The sequence below is a fragment of the Suricata suricatta genome, chromosome 2 (genome assembly GCF_006229205.1).
Source record: "Suricata suricatta isolate VVHF042 chromosome 2, meerkat_22Aug2017_6uvM2_HiC, whole genome shotgun sequence".
NCBI lineage: Eukaryota > Metazoa > Chordata > Mammalia > Carnivora > Herpestidae > Suricata > Suricata suricatta.
In genome coordinates this window covers 20,729,691-20,755,637 of record NC_043701.1, presented here as the reverse complement: position 1 = coordinate 20,755,637, position 25,947 = coordinate 20,729,691, and the positions used below count along the sequence as shown (strand labels likewise).

The 25,947-nt window shown below is 36.1% G+C and overlaps 1 protein-coding gene across 2 annotated transcripts in view; it reads left to right on the top strand.

Moving 5' to 3' along the window:
* Positions 1-25,947, top strand: part of MKLN1 (muskelin 1) — a 182,728-nt gene that overhangs the window by 127,083 nt on the left and 29,698 nt on the right. For both annotated transcript variants that reach the window (XM_029923291.1, XM_029923293.1), the window contains exons 13-15: positions 14,483-14,630; positions 18,992-19,106; positions 20,477-20,616. In XM_029923291.1, coding sequence (XP_029779151.1) covers positions 14,483-14,630; positions 18,992-19,106; positions 20,477-20,616 — 403 coding nt within the window. The remainder of the gene's footprint in view (positions 1-14,482; positions 14,631-18,991; positions 19,107-20,476; positions 20,617-25,947) is intronic.

The window sequence follows — 25,947 nt, the reverse complement described above, 5'->3', positions numbered from 1 at the left end:
GGGGGGGGAAACAAAAAAAACCCCATCATGTAATTTCTGTCCTTGACGGAATGTATTAAATAAGCAAACACCACCAACAAGCAAAACAAGTACATCTTTAAGATTTAATATGAGAAGTAGAGAATTAGGAAGAACCATGGTAAGAAGTGAGTGAAGAGCAAGTCCCAAAGCAGGAAGGAACTTAAAGTATTGCAGAAACAGATGGGGCTGGTGCCAACTGCGGGTGAGGAAAGTTGGTATGAAATGAGGTTAGCAAACTGGCTAAGATTGTGATTATTCAGTGCCTTGTACAGATGCAAGAAATTGGATTTTTTTTTCTAAGTAGAATAGGAATTTATTGAAAGGTTTAAAGCCAGCGTCTTGATCTGATTGACTGAAGCTTTGAAAATACCACTCTTTTGCCCAGGTACACATTTTCCAAGTGCTTAATATTGACAGTATGCCTACAAGTTAGGATGTCCAAAGGTCCTATGGTGCTTTAAGTGAGGACTTTTCTGGCAGAATTGAGCATCTGGTTAGACTACATACTTGGGAATTTTTCTCCCCTAACACTGTTGTGGTTTTACTTGGAATTGTGGAACCTTAGCGGCTCTGTTCGGTGTGTTCAAATGAAACTGAAATCCCATTCTTCTCATTTTTGTTTTTTCTTTCTTTTTCTCTACCTTCTTCCCTTCTTCCTTCTCTCCTCCTCTCCCCTTCTTCCCTTCTTCATCTCCTTCCCTCTCTTTCTTTCCTTCCCATTCGTCCCTTCCTCTCTGTCCTCCACCATGTACCTCTTTCTGTCTCCCCATGCTCTCCTCCCCACCTGGGTTTCTGATACTCCTGTGGCCACAATTGAGAACCACTGTGTTAGCTCTCCAGAGCCCATCTCAGTTGGTAGTCAAGTCCCCTTGGACAAGTTGTCTAATTTCTCAGCCTCAGCTTGTGTGTCTATAAGTAACCAAAATTATGTAGTGTCCCTGCTTGTGGCTGGATTGACCCTCTAGTTTCAGCTGGTGTTACTGTTGGGTACCTCAGTGCTCAATGATCTATTCAGTAATTAACTCATGCTAGTTTTACCTCCATCTTTTCTCTATTCCCATTGGGCCGTCACTAGTTTGGGCTCTCCTCACCTGTTTGGCCTCTTGTTCCAGGTCTTTCTCCTCTTCCCCCTCTTCCTCCTCCTCCTCTTCTTCTTCTTTTTTGGTTTGTTTTTAAAAGATTTTATTTTTAAGTAATCTCTACACCCAATGTGGGGCTCAAACTCGTAGCCCTGAGATCAAGAGCTGCTTGGTCCATCAACTGAGCCAGCCAGGGGCTCCGAAAACATACCTTACTCTGAACAAACACTGTTACATTGATCATTTCAGTAAAACCTCTCAAAGGCTTATCAAGTTCTTGTATTTACTATAGTCATTTTGTGTTGAGAATATAGTGGATAAATATTTACTTGCTTACACTTGACTGTAATAAGTGGTCTTCCTCTTCTTGTGTGCCCCACCTCCCCTCCCCCCAGCTCATTCTCCATACTGCAAGCAGAATATAGCATCTCCATACTGCAAGCAGAATATAGCAGTTTTGTGTTACCAGCTAAGTGCAAAATCATGTGCTTCAACATTTATTCAGTAGGTACCTACGAGATGCTAGATGCAAGCTCAGTGCTAAAGATGACAGTTGTGAATAAGGGCTCTTATCTTCCTAAAGCTTACAGTTGTGTATGGGGAGAACAAAGAAGTACATTAACAACCTTACCTTTTGATTAGTATTCATAAGATAAAATCTCTTTTAAAAATGTCAACTTGATAGGTCTTCTTCCTTGATTAAATTTGTTTGTTTGTTTCCCTTGCCCTCAGGATTAAGTCTAAACTCAGCCTGCTCTCAGATTCCTTAATGATATGCTCCACCTTAGTTAGTTCTCCAGCCCATTTTTAGGATCCACCTTCACCTTGACACCAATTCTTTGTTTTAATACCACTGAATATTTATTACTTATAGATACAGTACTTTTTCTTGCCTTTGGGTTCCTGACCATACTGTTCTCCTTACCTGAATCACTCTTCCGTCTGACTTCCCAAGTGTAACTGACTTGTGCTCACGTTTCAGATCTTAGCTTACAGATCATTGTCTCCTGAAATTCTCTGACTCCTCAAGCCCGGGTGAAGAATTAAAGCATGTGGTTTTAATCTTTATTGTTAATACGATTCTCGATATTCATTTGACAGTATAACCTTGACTCTGCTTTTCAAAACCTGTGAAAAGTTTAGCTGAAATACATAGACTTTAATCAAGATTTCCTCAAGAGCATTCAATCTTTGCAGTACTCTAGATCTCCTAAAAAAATCTTTCCCTGGATTGTGTTAGACCAATCAGAAAACCTTGTGTCAGAACTATGTTACATTGTATTGTCCTCCCAGAGGATTACTTACACCTGATTTTTAAAAGCCCATTTAATTTTATCTTACTAAATTATTATTTGTAAGCCATGAAAAGTCCTTCTAGGGATAAGGCAGGATACTATTTAAATTTCCACACTATTAAATATTCTTAGAAAACACCAATTTTGTTCCATTACATGGATGCTCTGTAGCTTATTTAAATATACTGTTTATTAACTATTCTTCTAAAGCTTTTCTACTACAGTTAATTACTATAATTTGAGATGGACTTAACATATAATTACTATGTTTATCTGTGATTCAGTAATGTGGGTTATTTGATTAAAACTGCTTATGATGTGTTTCAAATTGGATTGTTTGAAATCATAGAAGAAATTTGAACTATTAAGATCACCAATTAGAGATGGGATATGTAATTGTGAAATTACTGCTGCTTATTATAATTTTTTAATTGTGTCATACTATAAAATCTTAAATCGTTGCTCTTTACAATTATTTAAATGAATTGTCTTAGATTTAACATCTCAGGATCTGAAGAAACCTCAACTCTTACTAGTGTATAACAATTTTATGCTCCCCTCAGAAGGAGATTACAACTTAAATCACCAGATCGGCAGCTGCTTAGAAAGAAGGGATTTATTAGTATTGTGTCTAACACATACGTAATTACATCAAAATTCAGCACATCTAAAATTTGGGTTTATTTCTGAATAACTTTTGGCAAGTACAAGGGTTTAACAGACTCCCCATATGTAAGCTCTGTATTTAACACTAATTGAAAATTATGTTTAGAAGATAGTCTGTCACACCACTAGAGCTTTATAGTTTGGTATAGAAACTCAGCTTATTGTAATAGGATTACTTTCTCATATCTGTATTATTCAAGGTGACACACACAGATCAAATTTTTACCATTTGCCAGATGCTAAGTCAAGCATTGGTGATACAGAGCTCTTACAACCTAATCCCTGTTCTCTAGTAGTTACGTATTTACTTGTTTTGTTCCTTAACATCTGTTGACTCTATTTTCCCACATCTGTCACTGTTTATTCCATTCTGTTCTAACCATAGTGACAGATTGGTATAGTTGAAAGAATAGTGAATTGAGAATCAGAAGACTTGGTCTCTCTTCTTCTGGGTCTGCCACTCATCCCTCTGCAACTTTGGCAAAATTATGTGCATAATTCCTCTGGGCCTTATTATTCATCTGAAAAATGAAGAGATTGAACCAGTTGATCTTAAGGCCTCATCTAGCTCCAAAATTTTGACAGTTAAATTTCATTTCCTTCTGCTGTCAGGCTGTGAAACTAACATGAGGGCTATGCCTGAAATGTCTGCAAGATCTGATTTAACCATAAACATATTTTCATGAAAACCTTAAAGCAAAATCTTACTGGTTTTTAGTTCAGCTTTCAGAGTTGGTCAAACATTGACATTATTGGCATTGTTGTTTAATAAGTAAGAAAGAGAGTGTGTGCATCTGTATGAATGTAATTATATAGAATAAATCCTTACGGTTTTTACTCTTTTAGACTTTATGAGTTAATTAAATCAAGCCATTTCAGCCATATAGAGAAGATTCTGAAGCTAATGAGTTGCTGTCGTTAATATAGATTAGTGACTGAGCTAGGTGATGGTAGTGCTTATTTTCAGTATAATGGGCTTCATTGGTTTCCATTTAGCATCTTTTCTGCTTGTGCCATTATTCTGATAAAATTGGATTATGTACTTTTTTTCCGGTGAACGTTATATTTAATAATAGCTTTCATAATTCCCCCCTTCCACTCTCCCAGAGGTGTTTTTGCTTAGTTACAAGCTTATAAATGTTTCTTTTTTTATTGTTAAAGTTTATTTATTTTGTGAAACAGAGAGCTCAAGCAGGGGAGGGGCAGAGAGAGGGAAAGAAGGCTCCATACTATCATCGTGGAGCCCAATGTGGGGCTTGAACTCCTGAACCATGTGATCACGACCTGAGCCAAAACCAAGATTTGGGCGCTTAACTGACAGAGCCACCCAAGTGCCCCTCATATTTCTAATATAAAATTTAGGTCATTTGATAGTAAATGTGAATTAAAGTTCACCAGTAGAAACATGCAAGAATACTAAAAACAATTTTGAAAATGAAAGGTAATGGAGTAGTCTTAACACTACCTACCATATATTTATAAAGGTACAATTTTGTACAGATTAATGGAATGGAACAGAACAGATAGTATGAAAGAATGTAATTCCTAAAGCTGGTAGTGGCAACTTTCACAAATGAAAGCCAGGCCAAGCGAATTGTAGGGATGTCAACTAACCTAGCACCGTGATTTGGTTGAATTGCTGAAATAATCTTAGAACTGCCTACTTAAAAATTTTTGTTATATGAACCAATTAATCAACTGTTATTCAGGTTTTCTTTTACTTGAAGCTGATAATATCCTAACAAATAGAGAATTTTTAGAAATCTGTTTTTATTAAACTTCTTTTTCCATGACAGTTCTAAAATTGTATTTCCCCTGTGTCTTAACTAAAGAAATTAATAATACATTCTTTGGATCCTGAAGCAAAAATAGAGTTGAGATTAGTTCATGAATTAATGGAATAATGTATCTTCCTCAAGAATTGAAATGACTTCAAAAATACCTCAGTTATTGGGGCACCTGGGTGGTTAAGTGTCCAACTTCGGCTCAGGTCATGATCTCTCAGCTCATGGGTTCGAGCCCCGCACTGGGCTCTTTCCTGACAGCTCAGAGCCTGGAGCCTGCTTCGGATTTTATATCTCCCCCTCTCTCTTTGCACTTCCCCTGCTTGTGCTGTCTTTATCTCTCAAAAATAAATAACCATTAAAATTTTTTTCAAAAAAAAATACCTGTTATCTTTTTATCTTCCCTGTAGGGTTTCTGTATGTTACAGATTCTGTTAATTTCCTCCTTTTGGGTTAACCAAAGAAAATGAAAGAAAAAATGTGATTCAGACGGTCAGATAAAATATTTTTTTAGCTGTCCTATTTCAAGTTTTATGGATGCTAAAGAAAAAATAGGAGACTTGAAGGATTATCATTGTAATTTCCTGGAAAAACTAAAAATAGGTTGGCTTTAATAGTTTGTTGTATTATTCTTATTTTCTATTTTCTCAGACAAGTTTCCTTTCAAAATGAGTTCATGATTAACATATGGTCTTGTTTCTGATTTGTTTAATTTTTCATTGTGAGTCAGTGTATTTATAAAAAGATTAAGATTTCTGCCATTCGGTTGAGCTTTTTGGCAGTTGAATTTAAAAGCTTTTTAAATACTATACATTGTAAATCTGCTATTCTTTTCCCCTCCTCTCACAACTACCCATCAGAAACCATTAAATTGAATCGATAGCTTTGTTTTGTTCTTAGGAAGAAAATTAAAAGACTGTTTTAATAGTTATAACATGTTAAAATGAAAGCTTCTTTCTTGGTTTTGACCTTTAGGTCTTTTTAGTTTTTGATAATGCCATTTTTCTTCAACCAGTTTTTATTTTTATTAAATTATTATAGAAGTAATGCAATTTTGCATAATTAACAAAACAAACAATATAAAATACTATCATATGAGAAGTATTTCTGCCAAAGTAGCAAACTAACATAAGTAGTAGATTCCTTTCCCCAGAAATAAACCCTAGAAAAATAAAATGAGAGGTAGCTGGCCTCCAGAAACTCTTTAAACTTTATCAAACGCTGTCTTTCCCCTCAATTACCTTGAGTTTATTCTTAACTTCTTCACTACAGAAACAGCAGCAGCAGCCTATATAACTAGTGCTAGAATTCAAAGACATCGTTAGTGCATAAACCCTACTGGCATTAAAAATTGATATCGTACATTTAATCATAATAGCTCTATGATGTTTGGGATCAGAGGGAATCTATCCAGGGTAACATTTGTACCTTTGAATTTTAAGCCCTTTGGCTGTATTATTACTTATGTAACAATAAACATAATTAAAATAGTAATAAAAAAAGAATTGATATCATAGATATGGATTGACCGTCTACTCTAGGTAATTCATTTCTTCCTCCCCTCACCCTTCAAGTCCAGAAAGACTGCCTTCTACTTCCTTCAAAGGGTCTAAAGATGTGAAACCCTCACATAGGATAGGGGGATGATAGTAGAATTGATTAATCTGTTTTTTTTTGTGTGTGTGTGCCTAGACTTCACTAGCTTCTGGCTCTTCTCTTTCATTTTCTTTAAGTTCACTGGTACTGATGCTAGTTAAGGCCTGACCTTTGGTCCCCCCTAATGTATTATATCTTAGTGAAAGAATAGCTGGTACCTCACAGAGCAATATAACTAGATAGTTGAGGACTAGAGCTGTCTCAAAAGAAATCAATAAACTGACAACATAAATGATCTAAAGCAGAAGTATTACAATAGATAAACCAGGAATTTAAAACAAGCATGATTGGGGCACTTGGGTGGCTCAGTCAGTTCAGTGTTCAAGTCTTGGTATCTAAGTCTTGGTTTCGGCTCAGGTCATGATCTCACAGTTCATTGGTTTGAGTCCCACATCAGGTTCTGTGCTGACAGCTCAGCACATTTTCTGTCTCCCTCTCTCTCTGCCCCTTTTCTGCTCATATTCTCTCTCTCTCAAAAATAAATAAACATTTTGAAAACAAAATAATAAAAGATATTAAGAAAAAAAAAATATCAAAGGGGCACCTGACAGCTCAGTCAATTAAGCATCCAACTCTAGATCTTAGCTTAGGTCTTGATCTGGGGGTCATGAGATCTTGGGCTCCGTGCTGGGCGTGAAGCCTACTTAAAAAAAAAAATCAAAGACATAGGGAAAATTCTGAAAGATTTCAGAGAGAAAGATGACCTGCAAAGGAACAAAATGGATGGATGGATGGATATCAGACAGCTCCACAGCAATAGTGAATGGAAGAAAACCATAAAGTTTAAAAATACTTGAAGAAAATGACTTTGGTAGGGGACTGAGAGAGAGGGGGAGAAAAATCTTAAGCAGGCTCCACATTCAGCACTGAGCCAAATGCAAACTCAGTCCCTCGACTGTGACTGAGATCATGACCTGAGTCAAAATCAAAAGTCAAACACTCAATTGACTGAGCCATCTGGTGCCCTGAAATGACTGTAAACCAAGAAATTTATATTCTAACTTTCATGTGTTAGTGTGAAGTAAAGTATTCTCAGGTATATTTGCCTCAGAAAGTTTGCTATAGGAAGACCCATATTGGAAACCAATTTGGAAGTAAGAGTCAAATAAATTGAGATGTTAGAAGTATGTGATAATTTGATAAAAGAAATTTCTCAAATTTTCTTGAGAAAATTGATTGTTGCCAGAAGAAAAGCACTAGGACCAAAATTCTAAACAATAAAATATAATGGAAGGGGAATGGGCCACCATATATAATTCAAATACTGTGATTGGATTTAGGTAAGAAAATATTCTCTGTTAAAACTTTGTCATTCCAATGTTCATAGCAACACTGTCTACAATAGCCAAATCATGGAAAGAGCCTAAATGTCCATCACCTGATGAATGGATCAAGATGTGGTGTATATATATATATATATATACATATATATATATATATATACATACAATGGAGTATTACATGGCAATGAGAAAGAATGAAATCTGGCCATTTGTAGCAAAGTGGATGGACCTCAAGGGTGTCATGCTAAGCGAAATAAGTCAGGCAGAGAAGGACAGAAACCATATGTTTGCACTTCTAGGTCTAACAGGAGAAACCTAACAGAGGACCATAGGGATGGGAAGGGGAAAAGAGAGTTGGGGAGAGAGAGGGACACAAAACCTGAGAGACTATTGAATACTGAAAATGAACCACCGAGGGTTGAGTGGGGAGAGGAAGGGGGGAAAGAGGTGGTGGTAATGGAGGAGGGCACTTGTGGGGAAGAGCACTGGGTCTTATAAAGAAACTAATTTGACAATAAACTATTAAAAAAAAAAACTTTATCATTCCAAATGTCTTTTACCAGGCTCAGGATGTAATGGATCTTTTTTTCTTCCAAGCTTCCTTTTGCTTTCCTGTGTTACCTGTGACTGCCACTGTTTCTTATATCCCATATCATTCTTTTTCCTGGATTCCTTTTTTATTTTGTTGGAATAGCTCCTCAAAAAATTTTTCATATGCAGTCATTGATACAAATTTTCATATTTCTGCTGATCCAAAAAATTCCTTTATTTCACCCTCATTGTTGGAAATAGAATTTTAATTCCATCTTTTTATATGCCTCTGAATTGTAAGTAATTATTCCATTGTATTCTAGCATTCATTGTTTTGGGGGTTTTTTTTTTAGGATTCATTGTTACAGGTAAAAGGTCTAATGTTAATTTGATACTTATTCTTTCATATGTAATAACCTGCTTTTTCCCCTCTCTAGAAGCTTTGAGAATAATTCTTCTTATTCCTGGAGTTTTAGAGTTTCATTAGATCTCTCTCTCTCTTTTTCTCTTGCTCGCTCTCTCTCAATTTCTCCCACTAAAAGTAGCATTCTGATGAAAACTTTGCAAAGTGGCATAAAGCAAAGAAGCAGTAATCATTTATTTGTAAAGAAAATATTTTCCGTCTTCCCAGACCCCCAAAAAACCTTCTCTCACGCTTTTCTGGTTAGGACACACCTTGCCAACTGATACACAAGATAAATTGAGATAAAGCACAGATACTTACACACACAGTTCACAGCTCTGGATGCTTCTTGTGCTAGATGCCCAACTTGGCTCCTGGGCAGGGGCTGGGCGGGGCCACCCTCACTGCAGGGTGCTCGCTGCCCCTCTGAGGGCTCCCTGCCGAAAGCTGAGTGCTATTTTTGCCCTTTACCTTTTTTTCATAAAAGCGAAAATCCTCCTCAGATCTCTTTCAGTTAGCGAAAACAAGTACTAATACAGATCTTTCATAGAAGCAAAGTGGTGTGACATAAACTTCCAAAAAGTGGGGAATACCTATATATAAAGTCTGTGTGTGGGTGTGGTGTGGGTGTGGGTGTGGGTGTATGTTACAAAGCATGCTTAGCACCCAGGGCTCTTTCAAACAGGACACCCACTTGTTTCTTCCATTCAGGGAAATTTTTTAAATTATTTTTTTCCTCCTATGTTATTTCACCTCTCCAAGTGTTCTCAGATTTCTTACTTCAGTGATTTTATCCTGTGTCCCTTAACTTTCCTGTCATAATGTCTGTATCTTTTGCTATACTTGTAATTTATCATCTTTATCCTGTGACCACTGACTTTTTTCTATGCACATTGTTTTTCATTTTGTCATCTTATTTTTTTTTTTGTCAGTTTTACTTCTTTTGGTCAGTATTACTTTTAATATCATTTTCTATTCCTTTTTATGGAGCTTATTCTTGTTTTACACATGTAATATTCTTTTTATTCTTTACAAAGATAATGAGCCTGGGTTTGTTTGTTTGTTTGTTTGTTTTAAGTTCAGTTTGTTTCTGTGATTTATTTTTCCCATTCTATATACCCTGTCTTTGTACTGTTGAAATTATCATCATATGTCTTCTAATCCCTGTCTAAACGTTAAAATTTGTGGATAAAGGACTACATCTGTTCAAAAAGGTAATTGACAGTGACTTCCTGGGCAGCATATCGGTGTATTTCCCCACAGGCTTCTCTTTTACCTAAGACACTGACCAGAGATTTTGTATCCCTGCGTGGCACATACTTTCCACCAGGCTTTCTTCCCTAAAATCTGTGTGAAGATTGGGAGTCACTTTAGGTTCTGCTTTCCTTCTCATTCAGGCCCTTCTGTCCTTAGTGCTCTCCCCAGGGGTCCTCCTCACAGCTTGCTCCTGCTTTTTGGATTTCATGACTTATTCTTTTACCCCTGGTGAGTAGGCTCTCTTTTTCTTGGTTGTGAGAGCCTCAAAATTTCTTATCTCTTGATGACATACTTTCTTCTTGCCTAGTGCTATTTTCCTTCCTTTTTGCCAGAATATCCTTCCTGCCAATTTTGTGGGGTGATGGGGAAGAGGGATAATATACTTCGTGTTTAGTTTGTTATTTGAAACCAAAAGGCCCAAACTTTAGATATCGTAAGCAGCTTCTGTTAGTGAAAATCTAAGAATCTAAAATGCTTACTAGTGAAGGCTATAATTCTTACATATATATATTTCTTTAATAAGAATATGTAAAATTTCCATTTAAAATGAAAAATAATTTTTCACATTACTAAAAGTCGCCAATATTTATACCCAGATATATGTTTTTTATATTTTGGTTTGGATTTTTCTTTTTCCTTATAACTATAAAAGCAGTATATACTGGAAAAATACATATTATATAACGAAGGTAAAAGTGTTCTAACTGTGCCTCCATAATTATTCTATATGGTTTGATGACTATTCTTCCATATTTTCCTAATTGTATACAAACATTTTATATATAAACATTTTTCCTTATCTTTAGTATGTAATACAAGTTATATTTGTAAAAGTCTGTAAACTTAAAGATTAATAGAAATTTTACCATTAAGAAATTTTGCCTTTGAGTATTTCTAGAGTGCAATATTTGGACGCCTCCACAAACATTCAATGACACATTTGTACTGTTACTTTTCACACATTTCTGCTTGGTCTCTATTGTGTCAATCCATAGGATATTTACACTTAGGACGTAATATCTACCCTCCTTGTGCTGATGATACACATTTTGTGGAAGTAATGCTTCTCTGTCAGTATTTCCTTATTCCCTTCTTCCAGTCCACTTCATTACAATCATAACAGCCTCCTAATTGATCTCTGTATCTCAGGAGTGTCTCTCTGTGACGCACGTTAGTACTAGTTTAATATTGCTGCAAGCGCTCATCCCGTCACTGCTCTCACCCTCCAGAGTCTTCTCTTAACCGAAGTCTCAACTTTGAAGAGACCTAGTACATTATCTAGCTCTACTTTAAAATTTGGATAAGAAAACTGAGGTCTAAAAAAGTTTCCCTCAAAGGAGCATCTGGCTGGCTCCATTGGAAGAGCATGCAACTCTTGATCTTAGGGTCATGAGTTCAAGCCCCATGTTAGGTGTAGAGATTATTAAACAGGAAAAAAAAAAAACCTTGATAAAACAGTTTAAAATTTTCTTGCATGAAATCACATAGTTAATTGAGGAAGGTGGACTGAAACAAGATTTTCTACTTCTATTTTATTTTAATACTTACTGGTATTTAAGTACCTAGGTTGGCCTTCAAAAACCTATGGAACACACAGGTCTGATATCTGTATTATGCATGATCAAAAATTAGATTGTGATGATGATTTTACAGTGAATATTTTAAATGAGTGAATTGTATAGTATATGAATTACCTCTGTAAAGCTGTTTAAAAGTCAATAACAGATTTGAATGTATAACTGGGAGATAAAACATTATGAAGAGTAAAAAGCATATTGGATGTGGAAAATCAAAGAAATGGGGAAATATATAGTTTCTAGTATTCTTTGTAATCAAAATATAATGTTTTTGTAATACCTTATAGTATAGATTTTATAAGCATGATGTCGTTGAGTATTGAAAACCTGCCCATGGCTTTTATTTTTAAGAAACAATACTTGTCCTTTTTCTCTTCTGCTCCTAAGCTGCTTCTAGGCAAAATGTGACAACCTAGAAAGAGAAGCATGTAAAATTTGGTCTTGGCATTCTTCCATGTTCTCACATGCTTCCTCTAGCCTCTTCGATGATTCCACTCCCATTTTATAGAATTCAAAATTTCTTTCCCTCTCCACTGATTTCCATTCCACCCCAAAATTCCCATTTTCTCAATCGGTTCTTACTTAAATGGGTTGTTGCATTAGTTAGTAAGTCCTACATTTCTCTTTTTTTGTTTCTTTTTTTTTTAATTTTTTTTTATGTTTATTTTTGAGAGAGAGAGTGCGAATTGGGGAGGGACAGAGAGACAGACAGACAGAATCCAAAGCAGGCTTCAGGCTCAGAGCTGTCAGCACAGAGCCCGACGTGGGGCTCGAGCTCACGAGTGTGAGATGATGACCTGAGTTGAAGTTGGACAGTCAGCCGACTGAGCCCCTCAGGCGCGCCTCAGTCATGCATTTCTGATATTTATATCTTAAGAGATGATAGAGCAGGGGTCAGCAAACTTCTAGTATGAGGAGCCAGATGTAAATATTTTCAGTTTTGTAGGCCTTACATACACGGTTGCAGGTATTCAACCTTGCCATTACAGGTAAAAGCAGCCACAGATAAAATGTAAATGAACGGATGAGGCCTTGATTTGACCCTAAGCAGGCCAGATCGAGCTACAGTTTGCCAGCCCATCTTAGAGAATTCTGAACTTAAAGACTGAGTATTAAGATGAAATGGGATAGAGAAATTTAAATACAATAAATTTAGGCAGTTATGTTCTCTGCTTTGACCACTAATGAAAGTGTTTTCATTTCTTTACTGTTTATTGTTCTTCCAAGGTCATCTGACAAATAAAGGGTAGAACCTTTGCACTTTTTAAAGTTTGCCAACCCTCATTAAGAAGATACCAGGCTTTACGTATCCACTAAAGACAGTTGGCATGAGGATTGGAATTATTATTAAGATTAGGTCAGTGTATAAATATAAACATAATCGTGTATAGATGGGTACAAATTATATATTGTGTAGTGTGAGTCTGTATTATTTTAGTATGTATACTATGGATTGCATACTCTCTAAAATATTCTAAATTTATTAAATAGGAATATGAAAGGAGACATGAATTTCAGTATATAAGGCAAAAATAAATGCTGGATTATTTGGCCCTGCTAAAGTAAATAAAGACGAATGAAGTTCAATGTGGCTAATATCTCTTGCTATAATATTCTGGATTGATTGAAATATTTTACTTCAGAAGCACCTGCATGCCTCAGTCAGTTGTTGGCCTCTGGCTTGATTTTGGCTCAGGTCATGGTCGTATGTTTTGTGGGTTCAAGCCCATGTTGGGCTCTGATGATAGCATGGAGTCTCTCTCTGCCCCCTCTCATGATGTCTCTCTCACAAAAATATATAAATAAACATTTTTTAAAGAGAAATATTTTACTTCAGTCTGATATTAGTGTTTTGAGGTATGATGATTGTTCATGTATAAAGGAATATAGTGTTGAAACAGTGACATTGTTTTAGATTCATGGAAATTATGTCATGGTCCATAAAATTACATTTCAGCTAATATTTCCATGTAACTCTGGTGAGAAAAATTTACATTTACTGTGTCAGTGTTTTGCAAATTACTGGATAATGCGGAATAACAATCACTCATTTAATAGATTTTTTAGAAAAAAAAAACACTGAGTTGCCTGGGTGGCTCAATCAGATGGGCATCCAACTTTGGCTCAGGTCATGATCTCACGGTCCGTGAGTTTGAGTCCTGTGTCAAGCTCTGTACTGACAGCTTGGAGCCTGGAGCCTCTTCTGATTCTGCATCTCCCTCTGTCTCTGCTCCTCCCCTGCTCACACTCTGTCTCTCACTGTCTCTCAAAAATAAACAAACAGAAAAACGAAAAAAAGAAAACATTAACTCTGGTCAGTTTGAGTCACTCAGGAAAATAAAAGGGCATATTAGCCCTCAAAATGTTTTATTTTTACTTGGAAATTGTCATTTCATTGTACATCATGAACAGATATTTTAAATGACTCTGACCTTATTAAACAAACCTGTATTTCACTTCCTGTAAAATTTGTGCTTTTCCAGGTCAACATTTGAATATTTTACCTCTACTATTAAATTAGAACTGATCCAGATAATAAATCAGTTAACTGAAGCATTGACCTTTCCTCCCTCAATAAAATGATTACCTCTTTCTGTCTTTTCCCTCCTTGTAACTCCTTCGTGATAGTTAGCATTCATGTATTCTTTGAACAAATAGTTGGGTAACTATTATATACCAGGCACTGTTTTAGGCACTGGGAACAGAATAGTGAGCCAAACGACCTCTGCCCTCATACAGCTTATATTCTGGAGTGGGGAGACAACAATAAGCAATTGTTTATTGTTTGATGTAAAAGTTGTGTCGTATGTTAGAAGATGAGTGCTGTGGACAGAAGCAGAGCAGAGTCAGGACGGATTAGTCTTGGATACAGTATTTCTGCTCTTATTTAACATGGATGTTGTCCTCTTATTTCCTCTTTCAACTTACAGTTCCAATGACAGGATTCACACAGAGAGCAACCATTGATCCCGAACTGAATGAAATACATGTCTTATCTGGACTCAGCAAAGACAAGGAGAAGAGGGAGGAAAATGTCAGAAATTCATTCTGGATTTATGACATTGTGAGGAATAGTTGGTAAGGAGCTCTTGTCTCTGTTGCAGTTCCAATGTAACATTTATGTGAGCTTGCTGGTTTATTCAGAAGAAGAGGGAAATGGAAGGCTCATGTCCGTTTGTGATGTCATGCATCTAAATGTCAGTGCAGGCACACCTCATTTTATTGCACATTGCTTGATTGCGTTTTGCAGATACTGCAGTTTTTACAAGTTGAAGGTTTGTGACAGCTCTGTCAGTGCCATTTTTCTAGCAGCATTTGCGCACTTTGTGTCTTTGTGTCACATTTTGGTGATTCTCACATTTCAAACCTTTCCATCACTACTGTATTTGTCATGGTCATCTGTGATCGGTGATCTTTGATGTTACTGTTTTAACTGTTTGGGGGCACCGTGAGCTGCACGCGTATCAGATGGCAAACATAATTGATAAATGTCCGTGTTCTGACCATTCCACTGATCAACTGTTCCTCACCTGTCTCCCTCTCCTTTGATCTCCCTGTTCCCTGAGATAATACAATATTTAAAGTAGGCCAATTAATAACCCTACAAAGGCCTCTAAGTGTTCAAGTCAAGGGAAGAAAGCTAGGCCTCTTGTACCAAAAAACCAAGTTGTGAATGCAAAGGAAAAGTTCTTAGGAGAAATTAAAAGTGCTCCTCTTGTGGGGAAGAGCACTGGGTGTTCTATGGGAACCAACTTGGTAATAAACCATTTAAACTAAAAATAAATTAATAAATAAAGATAAAAGTGCTCCTCCAATGAACACATAAATGATGGGAAAGCAAAACAGCCTTATTGCTGGTATGGAGAAAGTTTTAGCGGTCTGAATAGAATATCAGATCAGCCACAATATTCCCTTCAGCCAGTGCCTGCTCCAGAACATGGCCCTAACGCTCTTCAATTCTGTGAAGCTTGAAAGAGGTGAGGAAGCTACAGAAGAAAAGTATGAAACTAGCAGAGGTTGGTTCCTGAGGTGTAACATAAGCCATCTCCATAATCTAAAAGCACAAAATGAGGCAGCAGGTGCTTATGTAGAAACTATAGCAAGATCTAGCTATGCTCACTCACTAAACAGCAAATTTTCACTGTAGATGAAACAGCCTTCTGTTGAAGTAAGATGCCATCAAGGGCTTTCATAGCTAGAGAGAACAAGTCAGTGCCTGGCTTCAGAGCTTCAAAGGACAGGCTGACTTGTTTGGAGCTAATGCAGTTGATGGCTTTAAGTTGAAGACTGTGCTCATTCTCAAAATTCTAGGGCCCTTAAGAATTCTACTGAATCTACTGTGCCTATGCTCTGCAAAAGGAACAACAAAGCCTAGAACACAGTATATCTGTTTACAACACGGTTCACTGAGTATTTTAGGCCAACTGTTGAGACCTCTCACTCAGAAAAAAAGATTCCTTTCATTCTAGATGCCTTGAAGAGTGTTCAGATTCATGGGAAGAGGTCAAAACACCAACATGGACAGGAATTTGGAAGAAGTTGATTCTAATCTTCCTGGATGATTTTGAGGGGTTCAAGACTTCAGTGGAGGAAGTAACTGCAGACGTGGTGGAAACAGCAAGAGACCTAGAATTAGAAGTGGGGCCTGAAGATGTGACTGCATTGCTGCAATCTCTCGTCTTGATAAAGTGGTTTCTTGAGATGGAATCTCCTCCTGATGCAGATGCTGTGAGGATTGTTGAAACGACAACAAAGGATTAACAGTTATTACATAAAGTTAGTTAATAAAGCAGCGGCAGGGTTTGAGAGGATTTACTCCAATTTTCAAAGAAGTTCTAAAGGGTAAAATGTTAAACAGCATCATATGCTACAAACAGATTGTTCACTAAGGGGCATCAGTTGATGGAGCCAATTTCATTACACTTGACCCTTAAACAGCACGGGGGTTAGTGGTGCCGGCCTCCACACAGTTGGAAATCCGTGTATAACTTGACTTCTAAAACCCAACATCTTTGGCACTTATGTGGCTCAGTTGGTTAAGTGTCCAACTCTATCTTAGCTCAGGTCTTGATCTCGAGGTCATGAGTTCAAGCCCCACATTGGGCTCCTTGCTGGGTGTGAAGCCTACTTAAACACAACAAAACAAAAAAATCCCGGGAAAACCCCAACTACTAATAGCCTGCTATTGATCAGAAACCTTATTCGTAACATAAATCAATAGCAAAAAAAGTTGATTAACGCATATTTTGTATGTTATATGCATCATTTACTATATTTTTACAATAAGGTAAGATAAAGGAAAGAAAATATTAAGAAAATCATGAGGAAATGGGGTGCTTGGGTGGCTTAGTCAGTTAAGTATCCGACTTCAGTTCAGGTCATGATCTCTGGTTTGTGAGTTCGAGCCCTGCATCAGGCGGTGTGGTGACAGCTCAGAGCCTGGATCCTGCTTCCGATTCTATGTCTCCCTCTCTCTCTGCCCCTTCCCTGCTCTCTCTCTCAAAAATAAACATTAAAATTTTTTTAAAAAAAGAAAGAATCATGAGGAAAGAGAAAATACATTTACCATACTGTGTTGTAAAAACTCTGCATTGTAGTGGATCTACGCAGTTCAAACCAATACTGTTCAAGGGTCAACTGAATTATTTTAAGAAATTGCCACAGCTCCCCCATCCTTAAATAAATACCACTCTCAATAGTTAACAGCTGTCAACACTGAGCCTTGCTGAAAGTGTAGAAGATGATTAGCATTTTTTAGCAATCACATATTTTTTAACTAAGATATATACATCGATTTTTTTAGACATAATGCTGTTGCACATTTAATAGACTATATTATAATATAAAAATAACTTTTATATGCATTAAGAAGTGAAATAATTCCTTTGACTCACTAAATTACAATATTTGCTTTATTGTGGTGGTCTGAGGGCTCCTTGGTGGCTCAGTTAATTGAGTGTCTAACTCTTGATTTCAGCTCAGGTCATAAGACTGAGCCTGTGTGAGGCTCTGTGCTGACAGTGCTGAAGGAGCCTATTTGGGATTCTCTCTCTCCCTATCTCTGCCCCTCCCTTGCTTGCACTCATGGCACGCTTTCTCTCTATTTCTCTCTCTCTCTCTCTCTCCCAAATAAATAAACATTTATATAAAAAAAAATACTGCAGTATTCTGGAACTGAACCCACTTGCCTGTATTGGGTAAAGAAGTCAATATTGGTGCCTGTGTTTACGGTGATGTTCAGTAAATGGATTTTACCTCTGAATTTTTCAGTTAATAGATGATTCCTGGTTCAACAGTCAACAGAATTATATTTTAGTCTAGAATTTACTACCAAGTAGATGTGTGAACTTGCAAACAATGATTTTTTTCATATTTCCAGATGACCTTAGTTTTGGCAAAGGAAGTGATTTTACTAGAGCAAGGTAGGGGGTATTATTTTGTGTTTTCAAAAGCAGGACTTTTTTGTTACAGAGCATCTCACAGAACAAGTGGTCCACATTTTTCTTTGGAAAACACTAGCCTGGCGAATCCTGCTCTGATATTCTGTGATTACTGAATAAGGGGATACAGGCACACAGCAACTAAGGAAATTATTCTTTTCTTTTTAAGAATTTTATATTTTGGGGCACCTGGTGGCTCAGTCAGTTAAGCGTCCGGTTTTGACTCGGGTCATGATCTCACAGTTCATCGGTTCAAGCCCTGCGTCGGGCTCTGTGCTGACAGCTCAGATCCTGGAGCCTGCTTCAGAGTCTTTATTTCCCTCTCCCTCTGACCCTCCCCTGCTCGTGCTGTCTCTCTCTGTCTCTAAAAAATAAATAAAAAACATTTAAAAAAAATTTTAATAAATAAAGATAAAAAATTTTATTTTTTTAATTAATTTATTTTTGAGAGAGCACAAGTGGAGCACAGACAGAAAAAGAGGGAGAGAAAGAATTTTAAGCAGACTCCATACCATCAATGCAGGACCCAATATGGGGCTTGATCCCACAAATCATGAGATCATAACCTGAGCCGAAATCCAGAGTTGGACACTTAACTGACTAAACCACTGAGGCACCCTAGAGTTTAATATTTTCTTAGCAGAACATTTATGTTAAGCTAAAACTGCAAGAAATCTGAGTTTTCATTGTGATGGGATTATCTTCTCTTTCAGATTTTTGGTTGGAGCTTTCACATATGCGGCTTGTTTTTTGTAACACGAACTAGGTTGTTCTTAAGTGAGGTTTTGGATCAACATTGATAGAACATAAGAACTTCATTTTAACAAATTCACATTATTGTGTGAGAGTGACCAGAGCTTTCACGATTTGATGTGAACAAAATTATAAATTTTTTGTTGGTAATTAGACATCTAATTTGCTTGCTTGCTAAGTTGAATAAACATTATGTATGTTGCTAAGTTTTTAGGATAAAATGCCTTAAAAAACAATGTTTTACAGGTCTTGTGTCTATAAGAATGATCAAGCTGCAAAGGATAATCCAAATAAAAGTCTCCAGGAGGAAGAACCATGTCCAAGATTTGCCCATCAGCTTGTATATGATGAGTTACACAAGGTACCCTAACTGCATCCATCTGTAAACTTTCCAAGACCTATAATCTGAAAGAATCCCAAAATAAGTTTCTTATTTTTTTAAGTGGATTTGAATAAAAAGTTATAATACATGGTAGACATCCACAGAATATGTAGCAGACATTCAATATCATTTCTCCCTAAAACTCAGTAGGATAAACATTTTCCATGGTACAAAATTCCTGGCACTTCTTCTCTTTGCTTTGTAGCTGCATAGATCAGCTTCATAGCATGACCTATTATTTCTGCACTGTGAATATCTAAGTAAAAGATGTACCATTTTTAGCATTAGGATACCTTGTCACATGATATGAAAAAGTACATGTACCTTCTGATTTTAGATTTTCCCATTGCTTATGAAGTCTTTCATCTCTTTTTTTTCTATGAGTGATGTGTCTTTTCCATTGGCCTCATGAAAACAGTCTTGCATTCTGAAGTTTTAGTGTCACTAAACGTTCAGAGTAGTCTTTAAACTATGTCTTCCTAAAACTTTACATGTAGTTTAGCAACCGGGCTCAGATTTCATAAGTTACTGACAGAGCTTGTATTCTTTCTGTAGAGGCTATAGATGATTATTTTCAATTCCATGCCATTCAAGGCCTTTAGATATAAGATACTATAGGAGTGAATAAAAGCCCTTCTCTTATAGTCTCCAGATTTAAAAGGGTAAATAAATTTTCATCTATAGGACAAAAATAATATCACTGTTGTGTAATACTGTTGAATATAAATGTTTTCAAAATATCAGGAACTGCTTTAATACTTTGTGTAAGCACAGAATATCACTAAAATTATAATAGTGAAATCATTATTGTATTCCTTTTTCATTCCGTTTTTTGGTATTGATTAACATAATATTAAAGTTATCGCCAATTATATATATCATTTAATATTTGGCAGTAAGTCTAAAAAAATTAAGATACTAAAATTTGAAAAGTTCCTAGTTACTCTTGACCTTCAGTGATTCAACATGTGTGTCAGAGTTTTATTAAACCTCTTATTTGTTATGATTAACACTTGTTTAATTTAATAATTCCCATATTTATTGCCCTAAGTAAATTCTGTATCTTAGATTAGCTCTTCCTATCATTGCTTTTGTTTCAGGTCTTCCATTGTCAATATAATTGTGGTAATACAACTTATTTTAACATAAAATGTAAAATATTTAAGGAAGTAGCCACAGTACTTTAAAGTAAAATGGAAGTAAGAAATCAAAAGAAACATTTGATAGAAATACAGTAATGTTTTATTACTGTTACACACTGCTACCAAAGTGAAGAAATTTCATTAGGACTTCCGTAGCTTCTTGAGTATGCTTGCATCTTAAAATGTGGCTTGTTTTGTTTATTATAGGTTCACTATTTATTTGGTGGGAATCCAGGAAAATCTTGCTCCCCAAAGATGAGATTAGATGACTTCTGGTCACTGAAGTTATGTAGGCCTTCAAAAGATTACTTACTGAGGCACTGCAAGTACCTGATAAGAAAACACAGGTATACAAATATTTCACTGAAAACTTTGATTTAACATTATCAGCTGCTGTTCATATTACCTAAATTTTGGAGATAGGACTTTGTCTTTGGAAATTTAGTAATACAACCATGTACATACTGTGAACATCATGATTTTTATAAATGCCCTGTTCTTTTCCTTATTTTTGCTTTCCTCTTTCAAAGGAAGATACAAAGTGAAAATACGTACTGATGCTAAAATTTTCTAAATACAGAACAAGGAAATTTTGAAACTGTTAAATGGAAAAAATTTTTATGAAGGTGATGACTTCCAGTAACTACTCAAGGACTAATCACTACAAATCACTCATCAGTTCTAGATTCTTCCTGTGTGTCTGGCCTTTTGACAGCTTTCTTAACAGTGAATGTGATGGTATAATTGACTAAATGGTATCTAATCTGATGTTTCACAATACAACTTCAAATATGATTGTGATTTTACAGCATTACCTTTGCCATTTAATTGCAAAATCATGTAATCAAACATTTTCATATGTATCTCCTTGGTCATGTTTGCTTTTTAGTAGCAGGTAATAAGCTGCTGAAAAATGTAGGAAAGTGTATCTGTCCTTTTGGTTATTGATAGTATTCTGTGGTAATAAAAATTTATAGTTTGGAAAGAGATTAGCTTTAATGATGATAATACTTACTGTTTATTGAGCAATTTCTGTGTGCTACATCTTATATATTATTCCTACAATAAGGCAATGGAGTAGGTTCTGTTATTATCACTATTTTGTAAATGAAGAAATGAGTGTTTTTAAATGGGTTATATAATTCATCTAGGGTCACTCAGCCATAAGTGACACAGCCAGGTTATGATCCTGAGTATTGCAACTCCAGAGTTCATCACTTACCGCCACTGGCACTACCACACGTGCACACACAGATGTCTGTGTGTATATATATACACACAGACAAGTTCAGGTGTCTGTTATATATAATGTATTTATGTATTATGTAGAATGTAAATAGGTATAAATTATTAGACTGTTTTCCTTTATCATATCATGTTTGTTAAGTTCCTTTCTCTGCTTTCCCAAGTTGTGCTTGAGAGGAAAATTAGTAACAGAAGCTAGCTATTCTGTTACTTTGTCATTACTATGAATAAATACTGTATTTCCTATAGAATCTATAGGAGAAAGGGTCTGAATCTTCACATTGGCTGGATGACAAGAGATGAATTCTATTTTATTAATAAGATTTAATAAGGTACCATCAATTAATGTTTACATTGCTAAAATGTTATTCCTTAATATTTTACGTAATTAAACTTAAGTTTTTATAAGGATGAGACAGATTTGGAGAAGTTTTAGTGTTCTTTTTCTATTTCATGTATAACAGTTGGTAATTGGAATATTGAGCTGTACTCTTTAAAAAATTTCCTGACCAAAAGCCCATTAGAGATTAAAGATCTTTTATGTTTATTTACTTTTGAGAGAGAGCGCTCGTTCACGCGCGTGCAGGCTAGTAGGGGAGAGACGGAGAGAGGGAGACAGAGGATCTGAAGTGACTCATCAATTCTACCAATATGCTGACAGCAGAGACCGTCATGTGGGACTTGAACTCACGAGCTGCAAGATCATGATCTGAGCCAAAGGCCAAAGTCAGACACTTAACCAACTAAGCCACCTAGGCACTCCTAGATTATAGGAGATTTTTGTACTATATATAGAGAATTGGAACTCACTTTTTAATCACTTTACTCTGGCTTTTAATTGTAAAAACTAATGTATGGTTAATTTAAAAAAAAAGTCCTCTCACCCTTCAAAATAATTATCACCCCATCATTGAGGAAAAAACAACTTACTGTTTTTTAAGTTTTATATTTGCACATGTAGATTTTTGTTTTGTTTAACTGAAAACTAGGGATCATATTGCTTTAATCTGATTTCTTTCAATGAATGATATATTACAAATATCTTACTACTATCTTAATACAAATACAAATTATGATTATAATGACTGCATAGTGTTTTTATGTGTAATTTACGTAAATAGTCTGCTTTTCTCAAATATTTTTATTTTTTCCAGCTTATTTGCTGTTATAAGTAATACTGTATTTAATATTTTTATATACTTTCGTATGTACCCCTGTCCAAAAATTCTGTAGGATATTGGTAAAATTGATGAGTTATCAGTTGCCCTCTAGAAAGTTAATTATATTTATTCCTTCCAGAAGTAAATAGGTTATTCATTTTCTCACAGTCAAGCCATTTTGAGAAGTTTTTGGTTTTTGTTTTTTTTTTTTAAATCTTTGAGTTTTTCTCTTTTGAAAATATATCAGTTGCAGACACCTGTGTGGCTCGGTCTATTGAGCATCCAACTCCTGATTTTGGCTCAGGTCATGATCTCACGTTTTGTGGGTTCTAGCCCCTTGTTGGGCTGTGTGCTGAAGTGTGGAGCCTGCTTGGGACTCTCTCTCCCTCTCTCTGCCCCTCCCCCACTAGTCCTCAAAATAAATAAAAATTTTAAAAATATATATATCAATGGATGAAGAAATAACAATTTGTGGGAATCTGAAATATATATTATGGCATGTTTTAAGTTTTAAACAAACATCATTGTTAGTGACTTGTGCTGCTATAAAGGCATAAAATAAGGAATACAAGTGGATAATGGATAAAAGAATAACCAGTAACTAATCATTTAAACCTTTAAATATATGATAAAAGACTCAAATTATAAAAATGGTTTACAAATATTGACTGAAACTGAGAGACAATAAGTTGTGGGACTGGACAAAGAAGCAACCTTTGAAATTTTCTACAGGGGAAAAGGAGTATGCTAGGCCATCTCAGAAGGAAACCAGAACAGCCCTAAAAGGAGAACTTAAGAATATTTAAAGACAACCCCCCCATCCAATTAGAGTAGTAAGAGTAGCATAAAAATGTGGAGCACAGTGTTTTTTCTGATTATGATTACTTTTTGAGATTAGTTCTGGGAGCTTATGTCTTATACTGGAAAAAGTACTAAACCTGAATCTTGGACTGATCTTCAGGCCTTGTAATTAATCTTCCTGGAGATCATTTTGCTCGTGTATAAAATGACCAAAACATTCACCTAAGGGTCTTTATAAACATCAGTGAAACTTTATTTAAGAAATTTTTAATTGAGCACTTCTAATGTGCTAGACATTGTCCTGGGCTCTGTGGATATGTCAGTGAAGAAAACAAACAAAAATTCCTGCCCCCAAGTTTCTATTTTAGGAAGGAAGACCAGTAATAAACATAATAAGGAATTTATATGTTAAAAAGTATAATGAAAAGAACTAAAACAGGTTAAGAACTATTTTGTACATGTGATTTTTAAATAAGAATATTAGGATAGACCTCACTGCAAAGGTGACATTTGAATAGTGACCTAAAGAGCAGGAGGGAATGAATCATGTAGATATTTGAGAGGAGGTGTTCCAGATATTTAACAGATGAGGCTCTGGGGTTAAAAATATACCTGGAATATTTGAGGAATAAATTGAGGAAGACCGTGTAGTAGAAGTAGACTGAGTGGGGTGATTGTGGAAGAGATGAGGTCGGAGGGGTGCCTGGGTGGCTCAGCCAGTTGAGCGTCTGGCTTCGGCTCAGGTCATGACCTCACGGTTAGTGGGTTCAAGCCCTGCGTCAGGCTCTGTGCTGACAGCTCAGAGCCTGGAGCCTGCTTCAGATTCTGTGTCTCCCTCTCTCTCTCTCTGACCTTCTCCTGCTCACGCTGTCTCTCAAAAATAAATACAAAACATTAAAATAAAGAGAAGAGGTCAGAGAGATAAGAAGGGGAAAACTGGTGAAGAGTCTTTGGCTTTTACCCTGAGTGAAAGGAAAAGCATTGAAAGATTTTCTATAGAGGAATAACACACTCACACTTCTTTTAATAAAACCATTCAGGATATTCTTCCAAAAGAACGGAGTAAAAGGTTGTGGCTATTTTCCCTGAAATGGGGAATTCTTCAGAAACAACAGGTTTGTGTGTTGGGAAAGATGAGTTCAGTTTAGATTTGTGTTAGCATTTGGAGGAAAGGCCTGGGCCGATTATTACATTTATGAATCGTCAACAAGGAAAAGGAGTTTCGAGAGTAGGAGAAGAGTAGAGAAATGTCAGGCCTTATCTGAAGACCATCACCATTTGAGGGAAGGTGGGGGAAGAGACACTCCATTAAAAGAGATCAAGAGGGGCTCCTGGGTGGCTCAGTCAGTTGAGCCTCCGACTTCAGCTCAGGTCATGATCTCACAGTTCGTGGGTTCGAGCCCCGCGTCGGGCTCTGTGCTGACAGTTCAGAGCCTGGAGCCTGCTTCCGATTCTGTGTCCCCCTTTCTCTGCCCCTCTCTGTTCGTGATCTGTCTCTGTCTCTCAAAAATAAATAAATGTTGAAAAAATTAAAAATAATAAAAATGAAAGAGATCAAGAAAGAATCATTGGATTCTGGATAAGCTTTGAAGATTGCACTGACAGTTCTTGACGGATTGGATATGGGCAGGAGAGGAGAGCAGTCAGGCATAACTGCTAGGGCATCTTGAAAATCTCGTCTGCTACTAATTTGAACTGACAATGAAAGGCCCATTTTATTTTATTTTATTTTATTTTATTTTATTTTATTGTTTCAAGATTTTATTTTTAGATAATCTCTACCCACATTGTGGAGCTTCAACTCACAATCCCGAGATCAAGAGTCACATGCGCCATCGACTGAGTAGCCAGGCACTCCTGTTTGAAAAGAACATAGACTGCTTTTTCTACCAACTATTGGATGAATTCAAGAGTTTGAGGAACATTGCTACACTGCAGGCAGAATAAATAGAAGTTGCTTTCTATGAATTGAGTAGAATTGCTTTCTATGAATTGAGTGAAAGTTACCTTAAATTAGTTTAAATTTCATATTAGTTACCTAGTGTTTCATTATATGAAACCTTACCCTATACTGCTGGGCTAGCTTGTTTATTTTTATTGTTCTTATGGGAAACAGTTACGTGTTTAGTCAGAATATAAATTCGGAGAGAGAGAAGTATATTGTATGCCAAAAAAACTCTCTTAATTCTTAATGGTACTACATAATACAGTAAATAAAGTGCCACTATTATTTTTTCCTATAACATTCAAATTTCTGAACTTACCAATGATTTGGAGCTAGAAAAGAGAAAAAGAAAACTTTTTTATAGGGTTAGTTCCTGTTCCTTTAGGTACAGAGCCCAGTTGTCGGCTGAAATAAAAATAGAATTAGATTGCAGACAGAAGTCCAATGATAAGTTTTTGCAGGCCAAAGAAAGCTTAGAAAAAAGATGAGGGAAAACATACCTTCCAGGAAAATGCATCTTTAATAGG